The following is a 14637-nucleotide window of genomic DNA, read 5'->3' as shown; positions in this document are numbered from 1 at the left end:
AGATGATAGAAACTATGAGAATATCGCTGAATAAATCACCCAGGTAATCATCCCAACTCTTCACAGTACCAGCAGAGGCATGTGTAAAAGTGATAAACAGTGCCAACTTCCCTCATAGGCATCAGGCATGCTAAATTCATTATCATGTAAAGCAATTGATTACTGTCATGTTTTGTCTCAGTCAGAGCTGCTAATGATTTATCCACATTAAATCCACACAGAAGTACTTATAAAATATGTCTGCCGTGTTTAGTGGACAGAGACACACTGTACTGAATATATACACATACATTAAGAAAATAGAGGAATTTTATCCCAACAGAATAAATGAGTAATAATAGATTAAAGACAGGAAATCTTCAAAGGAATAAACTGCCTACAACAACTCCTAAATTGGGTTAATAAACCCAAAAATCTCCATAACAAATCAGAAGATACAACATTTTTAGAGAGAAACTCAATCTGTCAGTGAAACAAACCCCAGGAGCTTCAAGAAAGACATAATCAGTGAGAGCAGAAGTTTTGTTTGTTTTGTTTTCTCCATTAGGTTTTTTAGGCAGGATTTTTGAATTAGAGGTTGAATATTAAATGGACAACGAGGTAATTAGCTCAGAAGTGATGTCTACCCTATAGATACACACTTCTAGTCAGATGAATGACACTGTAGGTATTTTCTTCCTTCATCTCTGTGGCCTTCCTGGATGAACCTACTTCCTTACAAGCATAGCAGAGCAGCCACTCATAAGTAAGGCATTTCAACTAAGATCAGGAGAATCCTCCTTCTCTGTGGAAAGCTGAGACAAAACTAACATTTCTAAGAGGGGCCAATTTCTGAATTTTTACCAAAAGACTCTTGACATTCCTCTGAATGTAATTCTGTACTATGGGTTAATTTCTACTTCCACCAAACCCCAACATTCAGGAACTGCTCTGACTGTTGTGTGGAATCAGTTGCTGGGTGATGTTCTACCATGTGATGGGCTAGAGTATAAGCTCTCAGATCTTAAGGTCTGTAAAGACCTCAGGCTGAGATTTTAAAACACTGCCCCAGCATGAGGACCTAGTGGGGCCCCCACAAGGGATCTGGGAATTACAGACTCAGGTAACTATCTGGGACCTGCTCACAAGGGTATGGACATCAGTGTAGAACATTAGTTTCTTGAAGAGCTTTCAGACTTTGATTTCTTGGTGTAAAATGACCCTGAAGATGACTCATTTGGCTTCCTGCAAGGAGGTAATCCCAGCCCAGAAAGATTGCCTAGGCACGGGAACAAGGACTGACAGCCACAGAGCTACAAGAGCTGCACGGCTCAGTTGTACAACAGGCTGTCACGTGTCAGGTCACCACGGCCTCCAAGTGTAGCATTGAACAAGTAAACGTGTGTCCAGATGAAATCTATCAGAGTTATTGCTCTGCAATATCTATGGAAAGCTCAGTCAAGATTAACATTTACAGAAGTGGCTGATGTGAGATTTTTTTTTTTTTTTTAATCTGCAGAAGTTAAAGTACCCAAAAAGTGAGGAACCTAATGATGATCCACTTTTGCCAGACCTCCTTGTGCCTCCATATAATGAGGATTTCCACATAGCTGTTTCCAAGTTTTGCTCCCAGGAAAAGATTTCACATAGGCTTTTCTGCCATTATAAAAGGGTTCTGTTCTGTGACTTTCAGGGAAGCTGAAGCCAACTGACAGCAGAATATAGTCTAGACCAGTGTCTGTGACTTTCAAAGGCAATACAAAGGTGAACAGTTGCAAAAAATATGTAGCAGAAAGAATCAGCTCACAGAGAAGCAAATAGAGAAACAGAGAGGCAATGGTAGGCTATCTTGGAGGCATGGAAACAGCAGCAAAGCAGCAGGAAGCAGTAGGAAGCAAAACAATAGGGAGTTTTTCAGATAGGATAGTGTTCTGAAGCAGAGCATCAGTCTTACAAAATCAGAAACCGGTGCCCTATAAGGATTAAGGTGAGATAGGAGTAAAAGGAGTCTCAGGAGTGAAAACAAAGGGGAAAAGCAAGGAATGATTCAGTAACAGAGAAGCAGCAGCAGAGCCAGAGAAGAATCAGGTAGGGCAGGGAAGACTCAGGATGCTCTCCGTGGAGGAGCGCAGGGCAGGCTGGGAGGCAGCAAACTGCCCGCTGAGCTCAGTGCCAGTGAAAGGCCCCTGCAGCTCATGGCTTCTGCTCCTGCTCACCAGGCCTCGCAGAACTTCTTGGATAGGCTCGGTCGGTCGGTGTTCCTCCGTCGCCGGAACCACCTCTCCACCTTTCTCACTGGCAGGTCGCACTGTTTGGCTAAACTGATCAGCTCACTCTGGAAAACAGGTGAGGAAGCAGGGTTCAGATTCAAGTTTGAAAGTCATAATGGACACACGGCCATCTGGTCTGAGCTACCACAGAACCCCACTGGAGATTCCCAACAAGCCCAAATCTGTTCAAGTTATGGCATCTTTCAGAAAGCTGTCCATTCCTAGTATAGAGATTTCAGATAATGGAACATCTTTCATTTCCCCTTGTAAGCAACTGGTTATTAATACTAAATATTAAATCTTTATGTTTTATTTTTTTTATGTAATCATCTCTGGTTTCAACTTTCAAACTCTGGTCCCTTCTCACAGGTGTTTCTTGTTCAATCACTTCACTCAGACATAAGGGACTGAGTCCCTTAAATCTGTCACTCCAAGAAAGTTTTACTGCAGCTTAAATAATTTTTGGAGTTCTACACTGAATCTTGTCATGCCTTTCAGTATCCTGATGCAATATCAGGGAATAACCTGACCAATGTCATGAGCAGAGGCAACACCATTTTCCTACCAGATATTCTCCTGTTGTGGTAAACCTGTAGGGATAATTCTTCAATAGGTTACTAAGAGAAATACTGCAATTACCTTCCTTCTTGTCCTTAGGCTCTTAAAGAGTTTGGAGTGTGACACGGAAGAAGTCATCATGTTTTATATTCCTTTCTGAAGTGTCATCAAGGATAATCTTATTTTTTAAGTAAAGCAATAGGTTTTCATGGAATGTGTTTACCTTAATGTTATCATGTGACAGTGATTTACATACTCTGAGAGTGCTGTAAAAAAGTGTGCCCATTAGTCATTTTCAGATATACTCCTTTCTATTTTTACTTAGTGACTTTTGTTCTTGTGATGGAGTCAAGTGGAGACATTGATTTATATTCTCCAACTGCTCCGTAATGCGGTATTCCTCCCAAGGAGATGGCTGCTGAGAAGAGCAAAATCACATCTTGTAAAAGCCGAATCATAAGCAGGAGTCTGAGCGCTCACAGGAGAGGGGGGAAGCTGAAAGACTGAGATGCAACCAGTGAATTGAGTCAGTAAGACATCAGCCAGCTGCACAATTCTTTCTCCATGTCAGAAAGTCAGAATGATGTCAGAAGTCTCACAGTCAGCATTCATTCTGATATCCTACATTCTCTAGGATAAAAGTGCAGACTTCTGCTCCTTCAGTGCAATGTGAGTGCAGGGACAGCTGTGTGGAAAGCCTGCTTACAAAGGTAGGCCTTGAGTTAGATCGCTGCAATGGGAGTAGTTCTCTTGAGAAACTTGTAGATTTCTCAGACAGGCAAGAGGAAGATCAGGGACCATGGCAAGTGTTCTGAGAACATTCCTTCCGACTGCTAGGGAAAAGGGCTGGCTGCACAACCAAGATGAATGCCTTCGTTTTTATTTCAGCCTCTATTCTTTTATTTTTAAGCAGGTACTGAGTGTCCCAGAGCTCTACATGCCCCACTGCAGTATGAAACATGCTGCACCAGCTTCATCAAGGCAGTTACTTGTTTGTACTAGGACTGGAACCCCTTCTCATGTCTTTGGTAGTGGCTAATAGCTTTTGCTTCAAGGCCAAGAAAGCCTGCAAAAAGGCACTGAAAAGAAATGTGATTGCACTGGGCTTACGCGGCAAGGTTTTGGTAGTTGGGGGGCTGCAGTGGTGGCCTCTGTGAGCAGAGCCCAGCAGCTGCCACAGGTCAGATCAGAGCCAGCTCCAGTTGGCTCCAAAAGTGAACCACTGCTGGCCAGAGCTGAGCCATGAGCAATGCTGGTTGTGCCTCTGGAATAGCACATTGCAGAAAGGGGAAAAAAACTACTCTGCCACAGCAGTTGGGAGAGGGGAGTGAGCGACTGAAACAACCCTGCGTACACCAAGGTCAGTGAAGGACGCCAGGAGGTGACCCAGGCACAGAGCAGAAGTTCCCCTGCGGCCTGTGGAGAGGCCCCTGGTGGAGCAGGCCGTCCCCTGCAGCCCATGGGTCCCACATGGAGCAGATCTCCACGCTGCAGCCCCTGGAGGAGCGCCCCGGTGGAGCAGGTGGATGTGGCCTGGAGGAGGCTGCGGCCCATGGAGAGCCCCCGCAGAAGCAGGCCCCGGGCTCGAGCTGCAGCCCATGGAGAGGAGCCCACGCAGGAGCAGGGGATGTGGGGGGAGCTGCCACCTGTGGGGGGACGCATGTTGGAGCAGTTTGCTCCTGGGGGATGGCCCCTGTGGTACGGAGCCATGTGGGAGCAGTTCTTGAAGAGCTGCTGCCTGTGGGAAGCCCACACAGGATCAGTTTGATAAGGACGGCATCCTGTGGGAGGGATCCTATGCTGGAGCAGGGGCAGAGAGTGGCTGTGAAGGAGCGGCAGAGATGGAAGTGTTACAGACTGACCACCTCCTTGTTCCCCTCTCCCACTATTTCTCTCCCTCTGTTGAGCCTGTTTTGCCTGAGATGGTGGTTGGTGAGTGATCTCCCTCTCCCTGTCCTTACCTCAGCTCTTGAGCCCTTTTCCATCACAGTTTCTCCCCCTGTTCTTTTGAGGAGGGGGAGTGAGAAATTGGTGGGGTGGAGTTTAGCTAGCCACCAGTGTGGAATCACCACAGTGATTTGCTTACTTACCACAGTGGTTACATCCAGGGTCTCCACTGATAAGGCTAAATCCAAGCACAGCTTGACTATACACTATCCTTCCAATGCTTTTTCCCTCAGCAGCAGCCATTGTAACTGAATTATAATGCCAAGATGTTCAAGATCTCTTTTTCTCTCTCAAGGGAAAACTACCTACCATTTGTGTTTGCAGTTTTCTGATGCTCCTTACTTTGTCTCTAATGACAGACAGGATTTTAGTTGGCTTCCTGAAAGGCCAGTCTCAAACTTGTGGATTGTACAGCAACAGAACGACCTGCCTCCCTGAACTAAGAGAATCATGCAATCCACATGGGCTAAGCTGCAAGGACTAGCAACAAGGGAAGTCATTTCAAAGGAGTTGATGTGTCAGTGATTTGCTAATATATGAAAAGAAGGCAAACGAGCAAACAGGAGTTGTCATTATTTCCTTTGGGAGAGGAGTTTCCTGTCCAAACAAGTCTGAGATTTAATTTTTTGGAGTGCTATCTGTGGAAAGCTGTCATTCCCACATGTTCAGAAGTGGAGCTGATGGCTGATGGCATTTGCAGGAAGATCCCCGTGCCTGGCCAGTGTCAGGTGGCCAGTGCTACAGAGGTTCCTGCTGCTTTGTTGAGCTTCCGAGTGGCATCACCAAACTTCAGGATTCCAAATGTGATATTATTTAGGTAAAGATACAAGGGCTAAATCTAGAGGAAAGCAAAGAAGAAAGACTCACCTCTTTAGGGATCTTGCAGTGCATACTGTAGAATGTTTCCAGTATGGGGTTAGGCTGAGCTTTTGGTCTCTGCTTGTCCCTCACACCCAGTTTGGCACCAAGGGGCAGGGCTATGGCTCTGCAAGAGAAAAGATGAAGGTTCAGCCCAAAATAGAACAGTGATTTCTGACACTGCAGCACTATAATACATAGTGTAGTACATAACAATTGTGTCTCACAGTTACCGCACAAAATTTTGGGTCTAAGCACAAGTATTGTCTCAAGCAGGTAAGGAAAATAAAGAAACTGGTAAAAAAAGTTACAGTAGAAACAGTGGGGCTTCTATGCTACAGGCCTGAGCTCAGTGTTGTAATACACAACACTGAATGAGGTTGGAAATGCTACATGCTGCTTTGTCAGCTTTCAAATCAACTGTGCTTGGGCGTCCCAGATTATGGCATGAAGCCCAGGCTTGTAGAGACAGCCATCATACCTGCTGTTGGTCTTTGGCTTGCTTGTACCCTATGCAGAGTACCACATTGATGACAAGGCCTAAACACTGTTTAGTTTTGATGTTAAGCATAGAGGGCACCCATGTGAACTACAGACTTGGCTCAGGATCAAGAGGATCAATAAATACCCTGATGAAACAGGAGGCCCCTCGGTCTTTACTGGAAGAACTTTCCTCAGTTTCTCCTAAAGCATGCCAAACAGTGGGAACATAAGGGCACAACAACTAGAAACATAACCACAAGGCATAGTTGCTTATGCTGGCTGTGCACCTTTAGCCTTTCATGGCGAAACAATGTAAAGAAAAATATCTGCATAAATAGAAAAAAGTTTCAAAGGGGTAGCAAGACTAGGTATAGAATCGCTGTGCTCAACAACTAAACTTCTCCACAACAAACCCTCTTCTCGTCCTTGACCATAGGAAATAGCTTCATAAATGGTGTGAAGTAAGGTACCACATGAACACCGCACAAACAGGAAACTTGGCAAATCAAAGTTGCAAAAAAGGCCCAGTTTAACTGCCTGCTCCTTGCATTTCTGGAGAATTAGCTGTTTCTTATAAGTCACTACCTTTTACACACTGCCACTGGCATGCAATTAATCTCATTAGCCAAAAAGAGTGGAGTGTTTGTCTAGAACGTTTCAGCACTGTTCACAGATTTCTTTTTTTTTTTTTTTTTTTTCCATGGGAGCAAAAAAGTTGTGGAAGCTACTTCACTACGTAGGTGTTTAAAGATGTTTTACTTAAAAATAGTATGTGGTATGTTTATAACTGTGATTATGTGGTATGGTTGCCTGTGGTCTCTTCTAGCCATATTGCCACTCCATACGTTCGTGTGCTTAGGGACTATTCTAGATCAAGTATCCTACCAGAGGTTTCTTTTGACTTTTATCTTCATTTAATAAACAGGTTTCAGAAGCAATTTTCTGAAGAGATTACCTACCTAAGGAATTTCGCAACTTCTATTATATTAAGGCATAAAACACAGAATGGTTGTACATTTAGCTCCCTCATGTAACAGCTGATTTCAACCATCCTTTTCCATGGCCAGCTCCATATCCCAGTTGTTCTTTTCCATCCTCTCTGGGAAATTCCTTTGGCATCACTGCCTGAAGGACCATTTAAAGACGTACCAAGACCACTGAAAAAGACGTATTTCTACCATAAGAGGGGGGGCAGTGGTTAAGCCTGATTGCTAGCTACTTTCTAACTACTACAAGACACACAGCTATCACAAAAGCTCTATGTAAGCTCTCATTAGTTTCAGTGAAACTCAGCAGCATCCTGGCATTGCTGCAACAGTTAACAGTGATATTAGACCAGCCAGTCCTGTGCTAAGAACAATGACAAAGTGTTTCTAAGATATCCATAACTATACAGAAATGGAGAAAACATTTGCCTTAAGGTCTGCACTAGGTCTTGGTTCTTAAGTGGTTCCTTGAAGTGGGCCTGATCTTTCTTTTTTAAAGGTAAGTCATTTGATACAAGCTCCTGTGAAGATGAAGATGTAATCAATTTTTGCTGTTTAAGAAGAACCTTACAGCAACTTCTTATCAGTACACATCGGAAACTGGTCTGAAATTTTCCAAACACCTTAAAGGGAATGTTCCTGCCAGGTGTCAGGGCAGCTTGCCAACAAGTTTGGTTCTTTTTAAAAAAAAACTATTTAAACTATCCTGCATGACTCCTTAATTTAGTTTAATCCTTTTCTCTTTCTTTCCTGTTGGTTTGTTATGGTCATGGTATAAAATCTCCCTGTAACAGAAACAAGCCAGTTGCAGCTGATGAGGACAGAGTGTGATTAACCAGAGCTACAATTACTTTGTTATTGAGGTTTTGAGTTCAACCATGAATTATAGGACCAATCCTACTTTTATGAACATCATTGGGAAATCAAACCCTGAAATTCCTCCTAAGGGAAGTTTGTACATGTTGGATGTATGCTCTGACTCACTTTTCAGTTGAGTCTTGTTCCAAACTCAAAGAGGATGATGTTTGTACTGATTTCAACATCACAGATTCATCATCTCAGTTGCAGAGATGGTCTCATCATGGAAGCTTATCAGCTCTCTGGAATATGGAAGCAGAAAGCCTGAGGACTAAATTGTACAGCTTTCCAAAGCTAGGTAAGGCAAGACACAGTCTGTGAGATGTCTTTTATCTCAAACCTATTTCTTCTTCAGAAAGGTTCAGGTGAAGATAACCTCTCTAACTTCAAGGTTTACAAGGGAAATTTCACAGTAAGGCATTCAATTCAGTAATCACCAATGAACAAGCTATTTTGTGCAAAACCTGCTGAAGCTGAAATTAAATGGATTAATCACAGAGGGGCATAAGTCCACACTCCCTCACCTTGCAAGACTGGGCTATGCCCCTTTGCAGAGGCTTTCAAAGCTAGTATGAGACACAAGAAATAATTTAGCATTTGTGAGTTTATTTTCCACAAAGGTAATTGAATTTATAAGGGTGTCACTCTGCAAATATCTTCTAGTACCAAGAAAAGGAGAACCAGTGACTGCAGAAACCAAAACTTCTACTCTTTGAACTGCACAATCTCTTGAAGACCCTACTTTCCATTGGCAAAGTGTTATCTCTGTGGTCCTGCAATATTGTCGACTTTTTCGTGGTTACAAGAGGATGCTGTCAAGAAGCTGTCAAAGCTATGTTACATGAAACAGTCAGCACCAAATACATGCCTAAAGCACCTAAGAGGAAGTTGTTTTCAGATGCTTCTTGATTACTGATCAATAACAAAAATCTCTGTGGAAAATGAATTGCAGAAAAATACATTTCAAAATAAAACACTTGAAACTGGTCTTCTCTTCCACCTTTCTTCTGGTTCTGCAGTTTCAGCAGTTCAACAGTATTCCTTTCTTTTAATGCACAAAACATAGCTCATATACTATCGCAACCCTCCTAAAAAAAAGACCTAATCATTCTGACTAAACCAGGAGTATGTTTAAAATAACTTAAAATAGTCCTTTATGATTTTTTTTTGTTAATAATCCTGATTTACAGGCCTGCTCCCATGAGAGGTAGTAGCCATGGAGAAATGCACCAGTTTACAACAGGCACTTTCTTTTGTACGTAAATAGAAATTATCAATCATTTACTTACTTGGGAGAATTAATATTCAATGGGCTACAGTCTTCTGCCTTTCTTTGGCAATATGCTCTGCTACATCTGAATGAACAGGGGGTCCTTGAGATTTCTTGGGCACTGGAGAATTCTGTTCTGGTATTTTGGAACATTTGCCCTAAGTTTTTCAGGTTTATACCATTCCACTTGTAGAAAAATACTTAAATATTGATTGAGCCAGAGAGGTAAAAAATTCCAGGTAACTTCCATCTACTTTACTAAACAAATACACCATAATTTAATTAAAATAATTAATTTGTAAAAGTCTTACAATAACAGCTAATTAATACAAAAATATATACAGATAGGAATCAAAGTTATACTGTTATTTTTGTATATCTGTTAATAACATATTTCATTTGTGAGTAAAACTGTTTATGATCTCTTCATTTATTCCCTAGCATTTGATCCTCTGTAAATTAATGTGTTGGTCCTAAGCCTTCTTGACAAGATTTAGGCCAACAAAACTTGGCCTAAATTACTAAGGAGCTTGAGAAGCTTGTTCTTAACTTCCACTATTGCACAACAGGGTAGAGGCAATTGTTTTTTTAATTTTTTTTATTTTGCTCTATCATGTGCATCAGCAGGGAAGCTCCCTTTTTCAAATGCAAACTGGCTGCCAAATCTTCTTCTTCCCACCCTGAGGCTTTGTTGAAAAGCAGGAATCTCACAAGGAAAGACTCAGGAAGTGAACTATTTCATCTCTCTCTGCAGCAAGATGGTTAAAACTAATGTCAAATCACCAACACAGAGAAGTTCACTGTGCCTTTTAAGTAGCTCAGCTTATGTTCTAAGAGGCTGCAATTAATATGTTGTCCTATGAGGTTACCAAGGAAAGAAGCACAGAAAATCAGCAGATTTATGGATTTTGCCACCAGAACGAACCAATAGGATAATTGAAGCAAGAAGAATAGTCCTTGCCATTAACAATCTGGCCTTAAACTGTCTCGGTGCGGCTTGATTCCTACATAAACCAGGTCCCAGACTGAGACAACACTTCTTGCATTATACTTGTAATTTCTGAGATAAAGTGAATCTTTCAGGATACCCAAGCTAGAGACTTCCTTGAGGCTTCCTTCCCGTTTGAACGTCAGCTTCCCTTTCCATTTGCCAGGCTGGTCTGCGTTTCACTGCAACTATCAGCTGCAAATCTCGTAAGCCTTCATTTTGAGCCCAGCCAGAGGAGATGTCTAGTAAGAAACTCAGCTGCAGCTCACTGCAGTTCAGCAGCTGCTGCACAAACAGGCATAGAAATTCTAGGGCAAATGCTAGAGTGGGAGGGAACAAACTTCTCTCTGAACAAAAAGCGAAATCTCACATGGCTTGCTCTAACAGCTCTTACTGAAGAAGCTCAGGACACAGTGTTTTGTTTCCCCTGCTCTGCCCACAGTAACCTGATATGTTATCTGTAGGCTATTGTCTGTGGGTAGTACATATTCCAATTGTTTGTCTCCGTGTATAAAAATATCTCAGTGTCAATGCAGGAATCACAGACACTACAGGTCAGAGAACATAAGCCAGCCTGCTATTAAAAGAGCCTCTTTATTGAATCATTTTTGAAGGGGCAAGCTCAGAGCAACAGCTTAACTGCAAAAGCAATTCGTTGTAGTCACTACATACCCTGCATCAGAAGGGCCCAAAGGCTCTTCACTTCTGTAAAGCAATATACTAACACACAGATTTTCTAGGAATAAACTTGCCTAACAATCTGGTAGAGCAAGAAACAGAGCAAGTTATTACCATACAAAATATAAAAGGAACAACACAACTGTCTTGGTTGAACAGTTCAGCAGAACCCTGGAGATAGAGATGAAGCCATGGACTCACGCAGATGAGGAACTACCGAGAAATTTGTAAGGTCCTCTTGAGGCAGGGCCTGATCCTTGAGGGCAATGACACTCACCAGCCCTTAAACCTCACAGCAGGCATGAGAAGTGCCTGTTGCTGGCTACAGATGCCATTGGAACAAGTCCTTGAGAATGACCACAGGCAGAGGGAAAAACCAGGAACTATCCTCACAGACCTACATGGAGAGCAGGCGCAGGAACAACCACCCTCATGGTTCAGGGCATGCAAAAGGGTGATGTGATCTCTATGGGTGGTCTTCTAGAGTTACAAACAGAACAAAGCAAAACAATGGCCAGGTTACAAGGAAAACTCTCTGGTGTTCCTTAGTGGATTCAGTGGAACAAGGTCACACCAGGTGACCGCAGGGAGCACCACCTTTTAGGCACCCCTGATGTCCGCCCTATGGCTAAAAACAGTACCACAAGGATCTGTGCTGTCATCGCTCCGTTGTAGCTGCTCAGCAGAGTCCCTAGGCTGGCCAGTAGTCACCTACCACTTCAAAAGCTGAGGAGGAGAAAGCCATGCAAGCTAATTTCATAAAGGAGCATTGAAAATAGCCTAGGCTAGACAGGATTGGCATTAGTTTCCAGGGATGTCCTTCTAACCAGGCCAGAGTGTACAAGTGCTGATTCAGATGTGGAGCACTCAGGGCAGAGCACTGCTATCTCCCACATACTTTCTAAAAGCAAGAAGTTGCTAAGGCCTTTGTGCTCGTTTGTCTCAATTCTGGTAAAATGCAAGGAAGTTTTGGTCAGATTTGTGTATTTATCTTTGGAAATCAAACAGACTCAAATCACTGGACCACAGGAAGTGTATATGCAGTCCTAATTCTATAGCTTTCAGAGTACCTTTCCCTACACTTCTTCACCATATAGGACTGGAATCAAACCATAAAGTTATTGCTGTGGGGGCTCTCCTCCCTCACATCTGTTGAATTATACAAGCTGCAGCTACAGCTAGGATGAGACAGGCAGCAGCTGAATGAGCTACTGTGTCTTGGAGAGTGAATGTGCCTTTAAACGAGGCATCAAACAGTACTTTGTTGCACCATTTATCTTGAATTCTGCACAATCTGGATAAATTATTATTAGTTTCCTAGCATCACTGTAACTTTTTGCTACAAGGAGACTGAAATTCATCAGTGTTTTTGAATCTGTGTCACAGGATCTGTGAAAGGGAAGACAGAAGCTGCTTTTCATCTTGAAGAGATTATTCTTTTTACTGGTTTTCTCTCTTACTTGTCCCATTCATGCTGCCAAGCACTGGTAACAGCAGTGGTGACAGACATCTATTGTCCCCAGCAGCAGCCAAGAAGTTCTGAAAAACAAGTCTACATCAGCTGAATTCTCCACCAGATGAAGAATGAGCAGTACGCAAACAAATTCACCACTTGAGGAGCTAGACAATGGTACTCCACAAGCCAGTTTCACCCAGCAGCAATGTGGACCAGGGTCATCTATATTCCCAAGTGCCCATGGGCTAATTCTGAGCGCTAGTGGAAATCTGAAGCTCTGTACCTTTATACTCTGATATAAAGCTTACATTGTACTCATCTCGATTGTACCTGAGTGCGTGTTAGTAGACATTTAAATAAATTGCATCATTATTTTTTTAAAAGATTGGTGTAGTTGTTTTCCATAAGGTTTTATTCCAGATAATAAGAATTACTTTGTTGTAATAATAAAGTCAGTTGCATGGTTTGCCTTTGAAGGCAAACGGATTGGGAAATTTTGAGTGGACGTTTCTGCAGAAATTCACACTACAATCTGCAAGCATAAGCTATCTCCATAAAATACTTCTGTCCTTACTGTAAATGCATGTATAGTGAGGTTGTCAAAGCTGAAGAAGTTGGATGTCTTACGAAGCCAAAACTGATCAGAAGTAAATCAGAAAGCTACCTCAGAAGGTAACCTTTCATTGAAAACCAAAAGCTTCCAACCTTTATGGCTGAAGAAAATTGCTTGAAAAGATGGCTTAACAGGACACTGGAAGTTCAGAAACCAGAACTTCAGTTCCCCAAACCCCTACACTGGGGCTCACTGCTGATCGTGGGGGAGTAGCAAATCTGACCTAATTACTGATCTGGACTTCTTCATTATGCTGCACTCCCTGGTGTCCAGGGCAGATGGAGCATGAACTTATGGGAAGATTTGAAAGGAAACCTCTATAGCAGTGTGGCTTCAGCCAGAGAAACCACTGCAGCCAACAAAGATGAAGATGTCATTTCTGATTGACTGCAAACCAGTTTTCTGAAAGCCACTAGGTAGGATTTAATTGGCAGTTCACCATCTGGCAAGATGGATGAAAACTAAACCACAAGACTGTGAACTGGCAGATCTTTGTTACAGTCTTTTGTGCTTTAAACATCATTTACCTTTTCATTAACCTCACGTCAGCTTACACAACATTAGATTCATCCTGTGTCAACCTGTGGTTAACATACACAAAGGAACAAAAATATTTTGTTTGAATTGAGGGAAACGATAAGAGAATGTAGATATTAGAATAGGATCTCAGAGCAGCAGCCTGAAGGAAATCTGAAGATGACCTGAGTTAAGTGCTGCACATCTCTAAATACTATCACATTCATAAACTTTTTTTTTTTAATTAAAAAATATCCCAATTCTTCACATCTACTGCCTTCAGAGATGCTGGGATGCCGGAATCCCATGTTCTAACTAATCTGAGCGATAATACATATCACTTAACACTTTACTCTGGATCCTGAAGGTAAAGAAGCAGGAAGATCACTTGTGAGAATTTCTCTAGCTGGTTAAGCAGAATCAATCTATGAGAGCATCTCCCAACCCCCAGTGATGAAATGGACTCGGCAAAGGAACACTTGGCGTTCAGAAGGACACAATTTGCTCTGCTGGTACTGTTTCCATGACAAACTTGGGGCAGAAGCACAGAGGCAGCCTAACAGAGGATAATCAAGGCACAGAGAGCTCCATAACTGAAACTGCCTTTTTTTCATTTTTGCAACTTCAAATAATTTAATTAAAACTGAATTGTCTCTGGCTCCTATTCAATGGCTTACAGTGCACCACTTCCATCCTTGAATGGATAGAAGAGAGAAAGGTGTTATAACCTGGACTACAGCAACCTTGAATTTGCTGATCTTAATACAGGGCTGAGGAGAATCAGTAGGCACAGTACAAAATGAGTGAAGGCACCAGACAGTATCACGTACAGCAGGTTTGACTCTCCCTCACTGCATTAAGAACAGCAAAAAGTTAACACTGCCACCCATTCCCCCTCTCACTTATTTCAGAACTGAATGCAAAAAAAATAAAATCAATCTCTCCATGACTGAAGACATTTCTTCACAGCCCATGCAGCTCAGAGGAAGCAGAATACACAAGTGCATCTGAAGGTTTGACAGAATCACTTGACAAATCCAAGAGAGTCTTTTCTGAAGTGCTCTTCTACATGCTACCAAATGTTTGAAGGACCAGTTACTAGGGGAACAGCCCAGAAGTTCTCCATTTTGGCTCTTGTCATTGCATCTCCTTCCAAAGCAAGAGTGTTTGGCAACAT

At 42.4% G+C, this 14637-nt stretch overlaps 1 protein-coding gene across 1 annotated transcript in view; it reads right to left on the bottom strand.

The window, feature by feature from the left end:
* Window positions 1-14637, bottom strand: part of CERS4 (ceramide synthase 4) — a 46281-nt gene that overhangs the window by 12392 nt on the left and 19252 nt on the right. The window contains exons 4-5 of the mRNA XM_040538015.1: window positions 5622-5739; window positions 2196-2314 (exon numbers count right to left, since the gene is read on the bottom strand). Coding sequence (XP_040393949.1) covers window positions 2196-2314; window positions 5622-5739 — 237 coding nt within the window. The remainder of the gene's footprint in view (window positions 1-2195; window positions 2315-5621; window positions 5740-14637) is intronic.

The sequence above is a fragment of the Cygnus olor genome, chromosome 26, assembly GCF_009769625.2.
Source record: "Cygnus olor isolate bCygOlo1 chromosome 26, bCygOlo1.pri.v2, whole genome shotgun sequence".
In the NCBI taxonomy this organism is placed as follows: Eukaryota; Metazoa; Chordata; class Aves; order Anseriformes; family Anatidae; genus Cygnus; species Cygnus olor.
The sequence above is the reverse complement of the archived record's forward strand: the minus strand, read 5'-3'. Positions and strand labels throughout refer to the sequence as shown.